Genomic DNA, 15129 nt, shown 5'->3' with positions numbered 1-15129 from the left:
GCCGCAGACAAAACTCCTCCAAGTCGCTCTGTCTCCCACCATTTTGACTACCCTCCCCCCAACTCACCCCCCCCCTCATATACCTTTCAACTCCATCCCTCCACCTCATCCTCGGTCTACCCCTCCCTGTCACTCCCTCCACCTCACCTAAATACACCCTCTTAGTCAGTCTTTCATTCTCCGTTCTCTCAACATGTCCAAACCACCTCAGTGTATTTCTCCTAATCTTCTCAACCACATCCACATCCACCCCACAACGTTCCTTCACTTCTTCATTCGTCAACCTGTCCCTCCACGTCACTCCACATGCTCCTCTCAAGTAACTCATTTCCACTGCTCTCACTCTTGACTTGTTCCCCTCTTGCAAGGTTCACGCCTTGCTTCCATACATCAGGGTAGTGATCAAAATACTATCATGCAGTAACTTCTTAACTTCCATACTCACCTCCCTATTTCTCATCACTGTTTCAGTGAACCAACAACCTTCCTTCCCTGCTGTACCCTTTCACGCACTTCATCCCCCGGAGTTCCATCCTTACTCATCACACTACCCAAGCACTTGAATGCACTCACATTCTCCATATCCTCTTCATCCAACCTCACTGTATATTCTGTGACTTCATTCCTCACAAACACCATAACTATACTCTTGTTTACATTAACTTTCAGATTGCTATTCCTACACTGTCCCAAATTCATTCACCAAACCTTGCAACTCCCATTCATCTTCACTCAACAATACTGTATCATCAGCAAACAGCAATACCAGAATCTTCCAGATCTCACCCTCATTCATTAGAGCCACCCCCACATCCACTGTCCTACCTTGCACCTCTGTTACAACCCCATCCATGTATATATTAAACAGCCATGGAGACATCATACAACCCTGTTTCAGTCCCACATTGAGATCAAAGAACTCACTCAGCTCACCATCCACTCTCACCGTAGCCCTAGCTCCTTCGTACATACTCTTCACAACACTCAACAATTTCCCCTTCACGCCATATATTCTTAATATCTTCCACATACCTTGCCTATCTATTCTGTCGTAAGGTTTCTCCACATCCATGAAGGCAGCATACACTTTCATTCCCTTCTCTAGATGCTTCTCCACTAAACATCTTAGAACAAATACCTGATCTATGCATCCTTTTCCCTTCCTAAATCCCCCTTGTTCTTCTCCAACTAGGTCCTCTGTCATATGCCTAACCCTATCAATAAGTATTCTACCATATACTGTATTTTTCCAGTCACACTAAGAAGGCAAATACCCCTATGGTTACCACATACTTCTCTCTCCCCTTTTCCTTTGTATAAAGGAACAATTATACCTGGTTTCCAGTCCTCTGGAACCCTTCCCTCTTCCCAAGCCAGTCTACACAACTTCCATATCCACTCCACAACAATCTCACCCTCATACCTTAGCATTTCACCACATACTCCATCAATTCCAGGGGCCTTCCCCATCTTGATCTTCTTCATTGCTTCCACTACTTCCGCTCTACTGATCTCTTCCTCCCTCCTCTCATCTCTTCTTCTCCCAGCCATTCCCCAACCACTTATACTCGCACTTCTCTCATTCTCTACATTTAACAAATCCTTAAAGTGCTCCTTCCATCTCCTCAATTTCTCTCTCTTCTCCACCAACAATCTATTATTCCTCTTTCACTCCCTACTATTTCCCCTTTCACAGTGCCTTACTTTCTTTACCACCTTCCAAAACAATTTCTTACTGTCCCTCCATTTCACACTCAGATTCCTCCCAAACTCTTCATCCACTTTCTTCATACTCTTCTTCATCAGTCTCTTCACCTCCATTCTTCTGCTCACATATACCTCTCTCTTCTCTCTCTCATCTTCTCCCCTACCACTACTTGCTAACCATTCACTATATGCCTTCTTCTTTTGTTCCACAGCTCGTTTCACCTCATCATTCCACCATGCTGTCCCTTGAACACCCCTGCATCTCCTCCTCACTCCACAAACCGCCTCACACGCTGCGCCTACCTCTTCCATGAATATCTTACATACGTCTTCCACCCCTTCCATCTGCTCTAGCTCATTCCTTCCCAATCTTTCTTCCACTATGCTCTTATACTCTGCATTTTCTCACTATCTTGCAAATTCTCCACTCTTGTCACAGGAGCTGTTTCCTCCTGTCTTCCCCTTCGTCACTTCAACCAATTTCTTTGCAAGTTTACCTTGGCTATCACTAAGTGATGGTCCGAGACTCCATTCCCCCACCCTTTCCACACTGTTGCATCCAACACTTGTCTTCTCATTCGCTCATCCACACATATGTAGGCTATCATTGCCTTTCGTTCAACAAGTTCACCATCCATCCTCCTCATTACTCTCCATGTATACCGGTGGATCATCTTATGCCGAAAGTAGGTGTTGGCTATTGCCAACCCCTTACCAGCACAGATGTCCACCAAAGCACTACCATTCCCATCTACTTCAGCGGGCACACCCCACTGACCAACGACTCCATCCACTCGTACATTCCCAACTTTGCCATTCATGTCTCCAATCAAAAGCACTCTCTCGCTCCTCTCAAATTTGTCCATACATGCTTCTACTCTCGTCCAAAACTCATCTTTCACTCTTGCCACTCGGTCCTCTGTCGGAGCATACGCACATACAATCGCCCACGCTTGTCTACCTACTTTCCTCCTCACCTATACAATCCTTGCACCCACTGTTCCATACTGTCTTATATTCTCCTTCCACTTCATGCTTATCATCAGACTTACTCCCTCCCTTGCCCTTTCATTCTCGTTAACTCCCGCACATATACCTAAACCATATTCCCATTCTCATACCCTTTCACCTTTCCATTTAGTCTGTCGATCCACATATATCCACTCTTGCATCCTCAAGCACCTGAACAATCTCTCTCTCTTTCACTTCATCATTCACTCCTCTCACAGTCCACGTCCCCACCCCCAGAATGTTCTTTGTCCGTTCCTTAGTCATCAACGTATGGTCTGTCCTAGTCCGAGGCGCTTTATTCACTTTTTTAGTTAGTTCTTTTTACGGGTTGGGGCACTAACCCACCACCAACCCTTTTAGTCGCCTCGTACGACAAGCAGGGATACTGTGGATGTATTCTTGAAATTCCCCTACCCCCTGGCAGTATTTATATATATATATATATATATATATATATATACATATACAGTAATCCCGCATTTTTTGCGGATTTTTTGTCTACGGTTTTGCCCTCTCGCGGATTTTCTTAGCATTAATAAGTTCAACAAAAATATCCTAGAATATACAGAAAACAAAAAATTTGAAATTCCCGCAGCTTCCAATTGTAGCGCGGTAAACTCACGCCACCCTCTGTCCCTTTCCCGCGGCCCCTCTGCCAGTGTTACCCTATCTAGCATAATTTTATTCTTTTAGCATAATTTTGATCAAATTTTCGGGTCTGGAATATTTTTTAGCGTATTAGAAGTTTTAGAATCATTCTAGCATAATTTAGAATGGAATGGAATATTTTTGGAATAACTTTATAAAAGCTACAAATCAGAGAGAGAGAGAGAGAGAGAGAGAGAGAGAGAGACGAATAAGGTAAGATGTTTGAATAGTTGGTTACTTTCAGTTTGGGCTTGGTTGTGTTGGATTAGGTTAGGTTAGGTTAGGTTGGGTTGGATTAGGTTAGGTTGGGTTGGATTAGGTTAGGTTAGGTTAGGTTTTAGGTTAGGTTAGGTTAGGATAAGTTTGAGCTTTGTACTTTACCCATGAAACCTAGGTTTTTCCGATGGATTTTAGTATGATTCATTCGATTTTCAGTTTCATTTCAGTCGGAAATGACCATTTTCTGTGTTTCCCCCCCTCCCTATAACCCCCGATTCCCCAAAGATCCCCCATTATTGCAGGGGGATGGGGGGGTCATATCTCAAAATCTGGTTATTTCTGACGGAAATGATGCTCAAAATCGAATGAATCACATCAAAATCCATCAGAAAAACGTAAGTTTCGTGGGAAAAAGCAGTATGGGCAGAAAACCGATATTTATCCTCTTACTGTATGTAGGTTCAATTTAATATTTTCAAAGTAAACAATACATAATTAATATGTTGCACGAATATGTATAGAATTTTATCATTTAGCTTCAAGTTAGCATAATTCATTTTTTACTTGGAACAAATTTGCTCAATCTAGCATAATTTTTTCATTGCCCTAACATAATTTCGTTGTTTGGATATGGCAACACTGCTCGCTGCCCCGCATTCCTCAGTCCACGCCTGACTGCCTTACGTGTCTGGTGTGCTTGCAACCGCACTATGATATGAGCCTCTTGCCTCCCACTTGCTTTCCACATGGCCCCAGGACGTAAGCCAGCCTCACCAAAGGCTAATAATACAATTAGTAAGAACTCCAAAGTGAGAAGATGATCGAGAAAAGTTATGACCTTAGCAGAGAAAATTGTGTTATTGACAAGCTAAGAAACGACCGTGCGAGTGTTTGCTATCACCAGTTAATGCATCTTTTTATTTTGTACTGTTCTGTGAATAAATGTGTGGATAATTGTGTATTACAGTACGGTGTTTACGTTTTTCCTTCATAATGGAGTATGTGCTTTCAATCTTGTAAGAAGGTATTTCGGGATGAGTAGGTTTCGGGACAATTCGCAGTCACAACAAACACAAGATAATTCGCCTTCATTAATGAAGATAGCTATGGGTGACGCTAGAATATAATTCAAAGGCGACTACAGCAAGGAAGAAACAAGTTAATTATTGACTAAAGGTGCAACTAATAAATAATATCCAGAACGTACGCTACTGAACATAGACTTTGCTGGATCCCCCTGAAATATAGTTATTAAAGTATTGATTAATTAATAATAAGTATATTGATAAAAGTATTGATTAGTATATTTATAGAATGGCGGGGAATCGTCCAGGGTGCGAATTGTTCTGAAGGGGAATCGTCCATGTTTTGACGGGGAATTGTCTGACGGCGAATTGTCTCGCAATCAGTATGGACATGGCCTGTGTGATGGGCAGCATGGTGGACACAAGTGTAAGATTCAATTGTTAATAGAGTATTCGCGGAATTGACTTTTCGCGGGGGTTACAAGAACGTAACTACCGCGAAATATGCGGGATTACTGTATATATATATATATATAATTATATATGCATATGAGAGAGGGGTGTGAGTTGGGAGTGGGGCAGTGAAATGGCAGGGGACAGGGTGACATGGAGGCGATTTGTTTGTGGCCACCCCGAATGGGATTGAGACGTCTTGCAATAAATAGATAGATAGATATACGTGTAAATATATTGTTGGCGCAATGGAAGTCTGAACCATGTAATTCACACCATGTATTTGGTAGGGTTCAGGAAATATTGTAGGAAAATTCCTGTAGTTGGTGGAATTTATTTCTGGTGGTTTCTAGCAACTTTACAGGCTTAACACCACGTGCTGTGAGTTTATGAGCTTAGTGCCTGCTTGACTTTGGATGGGAAAGGATGTCAGATTTTCTTGTCCTGCCTGGCCCTTTTTAATTTCAAAGCTCTTGTTTTCACACCCTCCTCTGCTTTAGTGAATCATTGGAAATGGGTCCCAAGCCACTAGCTGATGTAGAAAAGGCCTGAATTTTAACTATGAGAGAGGAAAATGTAAAAATTAAGGATATTTGTATTCGAACTGGGCGAGGAAAATCTACCGGTATGTCACGCCTTGCTGCTGCCTGCCACCTGCCAAAAAACACAGTTCCCCAACATAAAGACAGGCTAGGACCTAAAAGGAAGACATCACCAACTATAGACAGGTTACTGAAGCAAGCTGTGATAAAAGACCCACGTTTGACTGCTAGACAACTGAAAGATATGTATCCAGAATTGCTGAAAGTTGTGTCTGAAAGAACCATACAGCATTGACTTCAGAAAGACCTGAAGATCCCCAGCCGTACTGCTGCACTGAAGCCTCTCCTGACAGAAAAGATGAGGAAGAAGTGACTTGAATTTGCAAGACAACATCAGCACTGGACTGTCCAAGACTGGAGTGAGGTTATGTTCTCGGATCCTAAACTCACTGAAATGAGTAAAAAAAAAAATCTAGCTAATAAAAACCCCTTTATAGCCTTGAAAGAAGCTAAAGTAAGCCTAAAAGCAGTTTATAACTCACCTAAAACCAAAAATAAATTATGAAAATTTTCAAAAATGTTAAAAAAAAAATCTAACTAAACTGTACACCAAAATGACAATGTTCACCCCACCTATGACTAAAATGCATTACTCTAAGTTAAAAACAGATTCTAATTCAGTCTGAACACAAAATTTGTCTAAAATGTCATGAAAATCGGTTACAAAGGAAAAACATCACTACAGTGCTCGTCAGAAGTATAGAGCGCCCTGCGTCCCTCCTGAGAAACAAACCTTTCAACATTGAAAAAACATATAAATAATGCATTTTATTTACCTTTAGTGCTTCGTAGGGTAGCCTTTACGTTTCTTCACGGACCTGAGACGTCTTGGAAGTGAAAGGGCGAGGCTCCTGAGGTGCTGGAGGGGTATTTTGTCCCAGGAGTCACGAATGGCGGCTTCCAACTTAGGCAGAGAGCTCACGTCTTTCCCTTGGAGACTCTTCTTTACGAGGTACCAGAGGTTTTCAATGGGGTTGAGGTCTGGGCTATTTCCTGGCCAGTCTGTCATGAATGATACCTCGCAGTCACGAAGCCAATTGGTGACCGATTTGGCCTTGTGAGCAGGTGCACCGTCCTGCTGAAACACTCGTGCACCTGTTAGCTCGAAGGAGTCTGGTAAATGATCACACAGAAGCTCCAGGTAAACATCCTGGTTCACTCTGATGTTCTTGGGAAGTACAACAAGCTTCCCCAAACCCTTCCCTGAGAAACAACCCCATACCATGAGTGAATCAGGATGTTTAACTGTGCTTTCTACATACCGTGGGTCAAGTGGGTCACTGCCTTTGCGTCGATACACACGTGCTCCTCTGTTACAGGTAACACTAAACGTTGCCTCATCAGACCACAACACTGACAACCATTGCTCCTCACCCCAGGTTAGATATTTATTAGCAAAGGAAAGCCTACGAATTCTCTGGCTCTTGGTGAGAAGAGGCTTTTTCACAGGCCTGTGACTTGTGTAACCAAGCTCATGCACCCTACGAGACACTGTTCTCACTGACACCTCACCAAACACTTCCTGGTTGCTCTCCTTAATTTTCCTTGCACTCACATGAGGATTAAACTCCACTGCACGTTTTAAAACATTAACAGACCTTGGGGAAGTTTTCCTAGGCCTACCAGACCGCGGTTTCTTTGTGGGAACTGCACCACTGTTTTCCTCCCGAAACCGCGCACACCAACGACGCACTGTCGATCGTGCCACACCAACCAATTCACTAATTTCCTTTGTCTGGTGGCCTGCCTCCTTTAGAGCAATGATCTGGGATATGATTTCACTCGATAGTTCACGGGTAGGTGCCATAACAAAGTTGTGAAGGCCAAAACACTGCGGGACACTCGGTAAAAAATGGCGCAATTTGAGAGGGACACTCGGCGGAGTTCCTCTCTCTCAGGCAGCCCGTGGGCGACTGAGGCGGGAACCAACCAGCGCGTCGGAAGGCCCCAGGCTACCGTGACGTCATGCTCGGAGCTCAAACTTGTGGCTCAATTCTTACCCCCCAGAATGGGTGATTCTTTTTGGGCCATAAGTATTGCGCGCCTGGCGGACAACGCTGAATACTTCTGACGAGCACTGTATACCAGGGTTTGGCCATCGTTCGGCGGGATAGGGTGGTAGTGGTATTTCTACCTCCATTGCTATGCCGGGGTATTGCATATAGGGATATCATATCTCGGGGTATGCTTGTACAGTAATCCCTCCACTGTCTGATGTAATAGAGCCAAAGGCATGTCTGGAAAGTGGTCCCGTCCGGAAAGTGGGCCCCTGGCTCCTGGACTGGTACTTACAAGACCCTAACCCAGCCTGACTTTGAAAACCACCTAAATAACTCCCTACCAGATATGCATAGCACCTATTTAAGACCCCATTCACACCAATAATGGTCATAAATATGAAATAAATGAAAAGGAACCAGAGAATGAGGAATTAGATGTGGTTATGGAAAATACTTAAATGTACAGGGTACTTACAGCACATCTGTGGCCTTGTAGGCTCTGGTAGTGGTGAAAATGCTCTTGAAGCACGTACAGTAATCCAGCATTGTGCTACACTTAATTCTTTGCACTGTGAGTTATAATTGTTTAACACTGCACATTCTGTTCCTAATTGCGCCACGCCACTTTCAACCGCCAGTTTCAACTGCCATTTTGCACTCCACACATAATTCTTTGCAATCTAAATTCTAATTTCTTAACACTGCACAACACTGTAAATTCCCATGTGGTCTAGTGGTGAGGTGTTGCAGTTTATTCATTGTTTATTCACAAAAATGAGCACATGTGGCATCAGTTGCGATGAACATCCACCCTTGACAGTGTTTAGGCAGTAACTGAGGGCAGGGTTGCAAGATCTGAGCTCCTGCACATTACCAAACTCCTCAATTTTCATTACCAAATTTAACTTTTCATTACCAGATTCTTAAAGGATGCATTTATTCTTCAATAATTATATGTACAAATGGAAATACTGTAATCACTTTCCTTATAATCAGCAGCATGTTTATTTATGCACTATGTATGCTAGCAGATTAATCAGAGAAAGCAGACAGTCCACCATCTCCATTCTCTTTATCTTTATACATGTGAAACATGTGTTTGGTAATGGATCATGCTGATTCACTACCTAATGAACTTTGCAGTACCAAATTGGCCCACATTTGGTTATGAAAAATACCAAATGGCAACTCTGACTGGGGAGGGGGGAGGGGGGAGGAAGGAAGGGGTGAAAGGGCTGTGGTGTAAACAGCCATTCAGCACCGCACGGCAGTTTCAAATTACAGGTGGGAAAAAATTTGGATTTTGAGGGGGATTTTTTTCTTTTTTGGGCCATTTTTGGGTTCCGAAGGTCCAGGCCCACAACGTCCGGTAAGTGGGGAGTCTGAAAAGTGGGCGTCCGGATAGTACAGTTATTACTGTATGTGTATACCGTATATTAATCTAGGGAACTCTAGACTCATTCTTTTACCTTCATGTTCTGGCTTTCCAGGCAGTAAAACTTAACTGGTTCCATGCCCCAAAAGTCATTAACTACACAGATCAGTACAGTAATCCCTCCAATATCTGATGTAATAGAGCCATAGGCAGGTCCGGATAGTGGTCCTGTCCGGATATTGGGCCCCAGCTTATGGACTTGTACTTATGGACCCTAACTCAGAGAAACACCTATACAACTCCCTCTGGACATGCATTGCACCTATTTAAGACCCAAATCACACCAATAAGGGACATAAAAGACTGAAATAAATGCAAAAGAACCATAAAATGAGGTTTTAGAGGTGAGTTTATACAATATTAAACATTCTGGGTACTTACAAGTCCCTGGCTCCTGGACTGGTTTGAACCGCCAGTTTGCAGTCCACAGTTAATCCCCAGCACTCTAAATTCTAATTTCTTAACAGTGCACAACACTGTAAATTCCTGTGTGTCCTAGTGGCGAGGTATTGCAGTTTATTCACTGTTTATTCACAAAAAACAAGCACCTGTGGCTTGCACTGCTATGAGCATCTGCTCTCGATCGGAGTTAGACTATGACTGTTGATGATGGCGGAGTAACAGAGTTGCCAGATCGCAATGGCCACATTACCAATCTCCTCAACTTTCATTACCAAATTTAACTTTTCATTACCAAATTCATAAGCTAGCATTTATTCTTCACTAATTATATATACAAGTGGAAATACATGTAATCACTCTCCTTATAATTAACACCATGTTGATTATTTTCACGCTATGTAGGGTAGCAGATTAATCAGAGAGAGCAAACAATCCACCATCTCCATCCTGTGTATCCTCATTCATTTTTTTTTCATTCATTGCCAGACGCCATGTATCCCAGACGGGGTGGCCAAGGGCTTAGAGTTAATTGTTTTACAGGGAGGGTCACTAATCCTCCACCAACCCCACTTGACATGTAGGGATGCCAACAGCATCTGGTGTTCCCAGGCAGTCACCCATCCAAGTTCTAACCAGACCCAACGTTGCTTACATGTGAAAAATCCATTTGGTAATGCATTATTCTGATTCATTACCAAATGAATTTTTCATTACCAAATTGGCCCACACTTGGTAATGAAAAATACCAAATGGCAACCCTGACAGGGGAGGGGGGAGGAAGGAAGGGGTGAAGGGACCATGGTGTAACAGCTGTTCGGCACCAGGCGGCAATTTCAAATTATGGGTGGGAAAAAAGTCAGATTTTTTTCGAATTTTTTGCGGTTTTTGGCCCATTTTGGGAATATTGGATCCCAGGATGATTATGTCTGGTTAGTGGGGATGTTCGGATATTGGGCATTCGGATATTAGGGGGATTACTGTACAGTAATCCCGCATATTTCGCGGTAGTTACGTTCTTGTAACCCCCGCGAAAATTTAAATTCGCGAATACTCTATTAACAATTGAATCTTGCACTTGTGTCCACCATGCTGCCCATCACACAGTCCTTGTCCATACTGATTGCGAGACAATTCGCCGTCAGACAATTCCCCGTCAAAACATGGACGATTCCCCTTCAGAACAATTCGCACCCTGGACGATTCCCCGCCATTTTATAAATATACTAATCAATACTTTTATCAATATACTTATTATTAATTAATCAATACTTTAATAACTATATTTCAGGGGGATCCAGCAAAGTCTATGTTCAGTAGCGTAGGTTCTGGATATTATCTATTAGTTGCACCTTTAGTCAATAATTAACTTGTTTCTTCCTTGCTGTAGTCGCCTTTGAATTATATTCTAGCGTCACCCATAGCTATCTTCATTAATGAAGGCGAATTGTTTTGTGTTTGTTGTGACTGCGAATTGTCCCGAAACCTCCATACTCATCCCGAAATACCTTCTTACAAGATTGAAAGCACATACTCCATTATGAAGGAAAAACGTAAACACCGTACTGTAATACACAATTATCCACACATTTATTCACAAAACAGTACAAAATGAAAAGATGCATTAACTGGTGATAGCAAACACTCGCACGGTCGCTTTTTAGCTTGTCCAGTAACACAATTTTCTCTGCTAAGGTCATAACTTTTCTTGATCGTTTTGTCACTTTGGAGTTCTTACTAATTGTATTATTAGCCTTTGGTGAGGCTGGCTTACGTCCTGGGGCCATGTGGAAAGCAAGTGGGAGGCAAGAGGCTCGTATCATAGTGCGGTTACAAGAACACCATACACGTGAGGCAGTCAGGCGTGGACTGAGGAATGCGGGGCAGAGAGTAGTGTTGCCATACCCAAACAACAAAATTATGCTAGGGCAGTGAAAAAATTATGCTAGATTGAGCAAATTTGTTCCAAGTAAAAAATGAATTATGCTAACTTGAAGCTAAATGATAAAATTCTATACATATTCATGCTACATATTAATTATGTACTGTTTACTGTGAAAATATTAAAATGAACCTACATACAGTAAGAGGGTAAATATCGGTTTTCTGCCTATACTGCTTTTTCCCACGAAACTTACGTTTTTCTGATGGATTTTGATGTGATTCATTCGATTTTGAGCATCATTTCCGTCGGAAATAACCAGATTTTGAGATATGACCCCCCCATCCCCCTGCAACAATGGGGGATCTTTGGGGAATCGGGGGTTATAGGGAGGGGGGGAAACACAGAAAATGGCCATTTCCGACTGAAATGAAGCTGAAAATCAAATGAATCATACCAAAATCCATCGGAAAAACCTAGATTTCATGGGTAAAGTACAAAGCTCAAACTTATCCTAACCAAACCTAACCTAACCTAACCTAATCCAACCTAACCTAACCTAACCTAATCCAACCCAACCAAGCCCAAACTGAAAGTAACCAACTATTCAAACCTTACATCTTCTTACCTTATTCGTCTCTCTCTCTCTCTCTCTCTCTCTCTCTCTCTCTCTCTCTCTGTCTCTCTTTCTCTCTCTCTCTCTGATTTGTAGCTTTTATAAAATTATTCCAAAAATATTCCATTCCATTCTAAATTATGCTAGAATGATGCTAAAACTTCTAATATGCTAAAAAATATTCCAGACTCGAAAATTTTATCAAAATTATGCTAAAAGAATAAAATTATGCTAGATATGGTAACACTGGCAGAGGGGCCGCGGGAAAGGGACGGAGGGTGGCTTGAGTTTACCGCGCTACAATTGGAAATTGCGGGAATTTCAAATTTTATGTTTTCTGTATATTCAAGGATATTTTAGTTGAACTTATTAATGCTAAAAAAATCCGCGAGAGGGCAAAACCATAGACAAAAAATCCGCAAAAAATGCTTGATTACTGTACTTGTATTAAAAATTATTACAGTATTTATGTTTACACTAATACCAATAGTACCTTGCTTGTATGATTTATTATATTATGATACATTTGTTGTTTTCCTGTTATGTATACCAGTTTGTAGAGTACATATCAATAATTTCAAGCCTTTTTTCCCTTTTTGCAGGCTAGTATAGATGCTCGAACCAGATTTTTAATAAGAGGCCTTGGAGATCACTTGACAGAGGGAGGGCGATTGCAACGACTGCTGGATTTATGTACCCACCTCAGGCATCACCCTCAGGCTAAAGGAGTTGCTGTTAAGGTAAGATGAACATCTAAGATCGGATTTAAGTATTACATGCAGAATATCATTATTATTTCAGTTATAATGCACTAGGTCTGAATTCCTGAACTGGAGCTGAATTATGTTGTAGAGACTCTGGGGGCTTGAATGGTGAGCGAATGGAAGCGTGGTTTATTGGATTGGGCAAATCTGGGCTGTCTGGACATTTCTACTCCTTGCCCTGCCCTAAGGTGGGAGAGGAGGTCCAGATGATGATGATGATGATGATGATGAAGTTCTTGGTAGCCCACTCTAAAATATTCTTTGCATTTAATCAGTATTACCAAAGGAGAGGTAAATGTGTAAAAGTAACTGGTTCATAGAAACTGTGTCTGACTCCAGCACTAATAGGGAACCACTGATTTTGTATGTCCATCTCTGGTACACTGAGACATGGGACATGCTTCACCACTATCATAAAAATTATTGACAACAATTATCAGTTCTTAGTCCACACCACACATACATACTGTATACAATAATCCCTCAGTTATCTGACATAATAGAGCCATCGGTGTATCTGGATATGGACATAATCCAGATACAGAGCAATATCCTACCTACCAATATCTTACCCATACCCAACCTATATGTATAGTCCCCCACCTAATTGTGGCTGTGTTCCTCGGTCTTTCAGCTACTGTACACTACTGTATTTAAACATCAAAATGCACATGGGAATAACCACTATAATGCTAGAGACTAAGAAAACAATGCATAAACAATAAAAATCCAAAAAATCCACAGTAGAGTACAGTACACTAGTCATGTCAACACGCGGAAAAACTCTAGCTCACGTGGGAAGTCAACTTTCCTGGCAACGAAATACAGTATAAAAGTCGCTCGCAGTGATGTCACCCTCTAAACTCTGGGTACCTTTCCTGGGCGCACATTTCCATTCTGTATGGGTATTTATCTCAATACCACAGCCAGCCACCTCAACCAAGCAGCTCTAGTGGGATAGGTTAGGTTAGGTTAGGTTGATGAGAAAATTTTGCCTGGGAAACACACAAGGGAGGCAACATTCCTTCTTATTTGCAGGGGAGGTGGTTAATTTGTATTGACAGGGTTGTTAATAATTCTAACAGCTTTGTTCTGAATTTTATCTAGTTGTTTTAATGCAACCTCTCCACATCCATTCCACAAGGGTGAGCAATATTCAAACTGAGAGCGCACATGACTCTTATAAATTATAGCCAACTGCTCATCACCGAAGAAGTTATGGACTTTGTACAATAATCCAAGTTTCTTAGAGGCGGTTTTAGCTAGTGATCTAACATGAGAGGTCCAGCTGAGGGTAAAATTATAGCCAACTGCTCATCAGCGAAGAAGTTACGGACTCTGTACAATAATCCAAGTTTCTTAGAGGCGGTTTTAGCTAGTGATCTAACATGAGAGGTCCAGCTGAGGGCATTGTTAAGTGAGATGCCAAGAATTTCAATACTTTTGAAGATGGGAATATTAGCGGCACTGAAGGTAATGTACGAATCTGACAATATCTGTCTATTAGTAAATTGTATATATTTAGTTTTACTAGCATTAAAAGAGACAAGGTTGTTTTGTCCCCATTCACTGATTGTAGATAGGTCTTGATTTATGGAGATGGCTGTACTGAGTTGAGAGGTACAGATATTAGACATCGAAAATGGGTGTCTGAGCGTGAATGAACTATGCAGTGTAGAGTCATCTGTGTATGAATGGATGGGATTGTGGGTGACAGATAAGAGATCATTAATATTAACCAGGAATAGGGTTGGCATCAGAACTGATCCCTGCGGCACACTGGCGTTAATTGAGTGGAAATTGGAATATACATCATCTACTTTTACTCATATTTTCCTGTCACTAAGATATGAAGAAATCAAAGGAACAAAGGACATTAGTCCCTAGCAAGGGAGTTTGGACAGCAGGGAATGGTGCCATACTCTGTCAAAAGCTTTAGAAATATCAAGAGCTACTGCATGAGATTCTCCATGTAGATCAATTGATTGATGGATGGTATGAGTTAGGAGATTATGTCAATGGTGGATCTTTTGTGGCGAAAACCATATTGTCTATCACTAATTAAGTTGTTGGATTCAAGATGTTTAACAATCTGTTTATTAATTAAAGTTTCAAATACCTCACCAAGAGAAGATGTGACAGCTATTGGTCTGTAATGAGAGGGATCAGAGGAACTTCCTGTCTTCGGAACTGGGTGGATATTGGCTTCTTTCCATGAATTTGGGAATAAAGAAGTACGTATGCATAGTCTGAATAATTTAGCTAGAACAGAAGCAAGTTCAGGGGAACACTTTTTCAAAACAATTGGTGGAATTCCATCTGGGCCTGGAGCTTTGTTGGTAGGTAAATTGTATAGGATGGATTTTAC

The 15129-nt window shown here is 41.7% G+C and overlaps 1 protein-coding gene across 1 annotated transcript in view; it reads left to right on the top strand.

The window, feature by feature from the left end:
• The window catches only part of LOC145401299 (calcium-independent phospholipase A2-gamma-like), a 252781-nt gene that overhangs the window by 97512 nt on the left and 140140 nt on the right, over window positions 1–15129 (top strand). Inside the window, exon 3 of the mRNA XM_080273627.1 lies at window positions 12600–12737. Coding sequence (XP_080129753.1) covers window positions 12600–12737 — 138 coding nt within the window. The remainder of the gene's footprint in view (window positions 1–12599; window positions 12738–15129) is intronic.

The sequence above is a fragment of the Coenobita brevimanus genome, chromosome 55 (assembly GCF_032717465.1).
Source record: "Coenobita brevimanus isolate Jiangsu-jjx chromosome 55, ASM3271746v2, whole genome shotgun sequence".
NCBI lineage: Eukaryota > Metazoa > Arthropoda > Malacostraca > Decapoda > Coenobitidae > Coenobita > Coenobita brevimanus.
The sequence above is the reverse complement of the archived record's forward strand: the minus strand, read 5'-3'. Positions and strand labels throughout refer to the sequence as shown.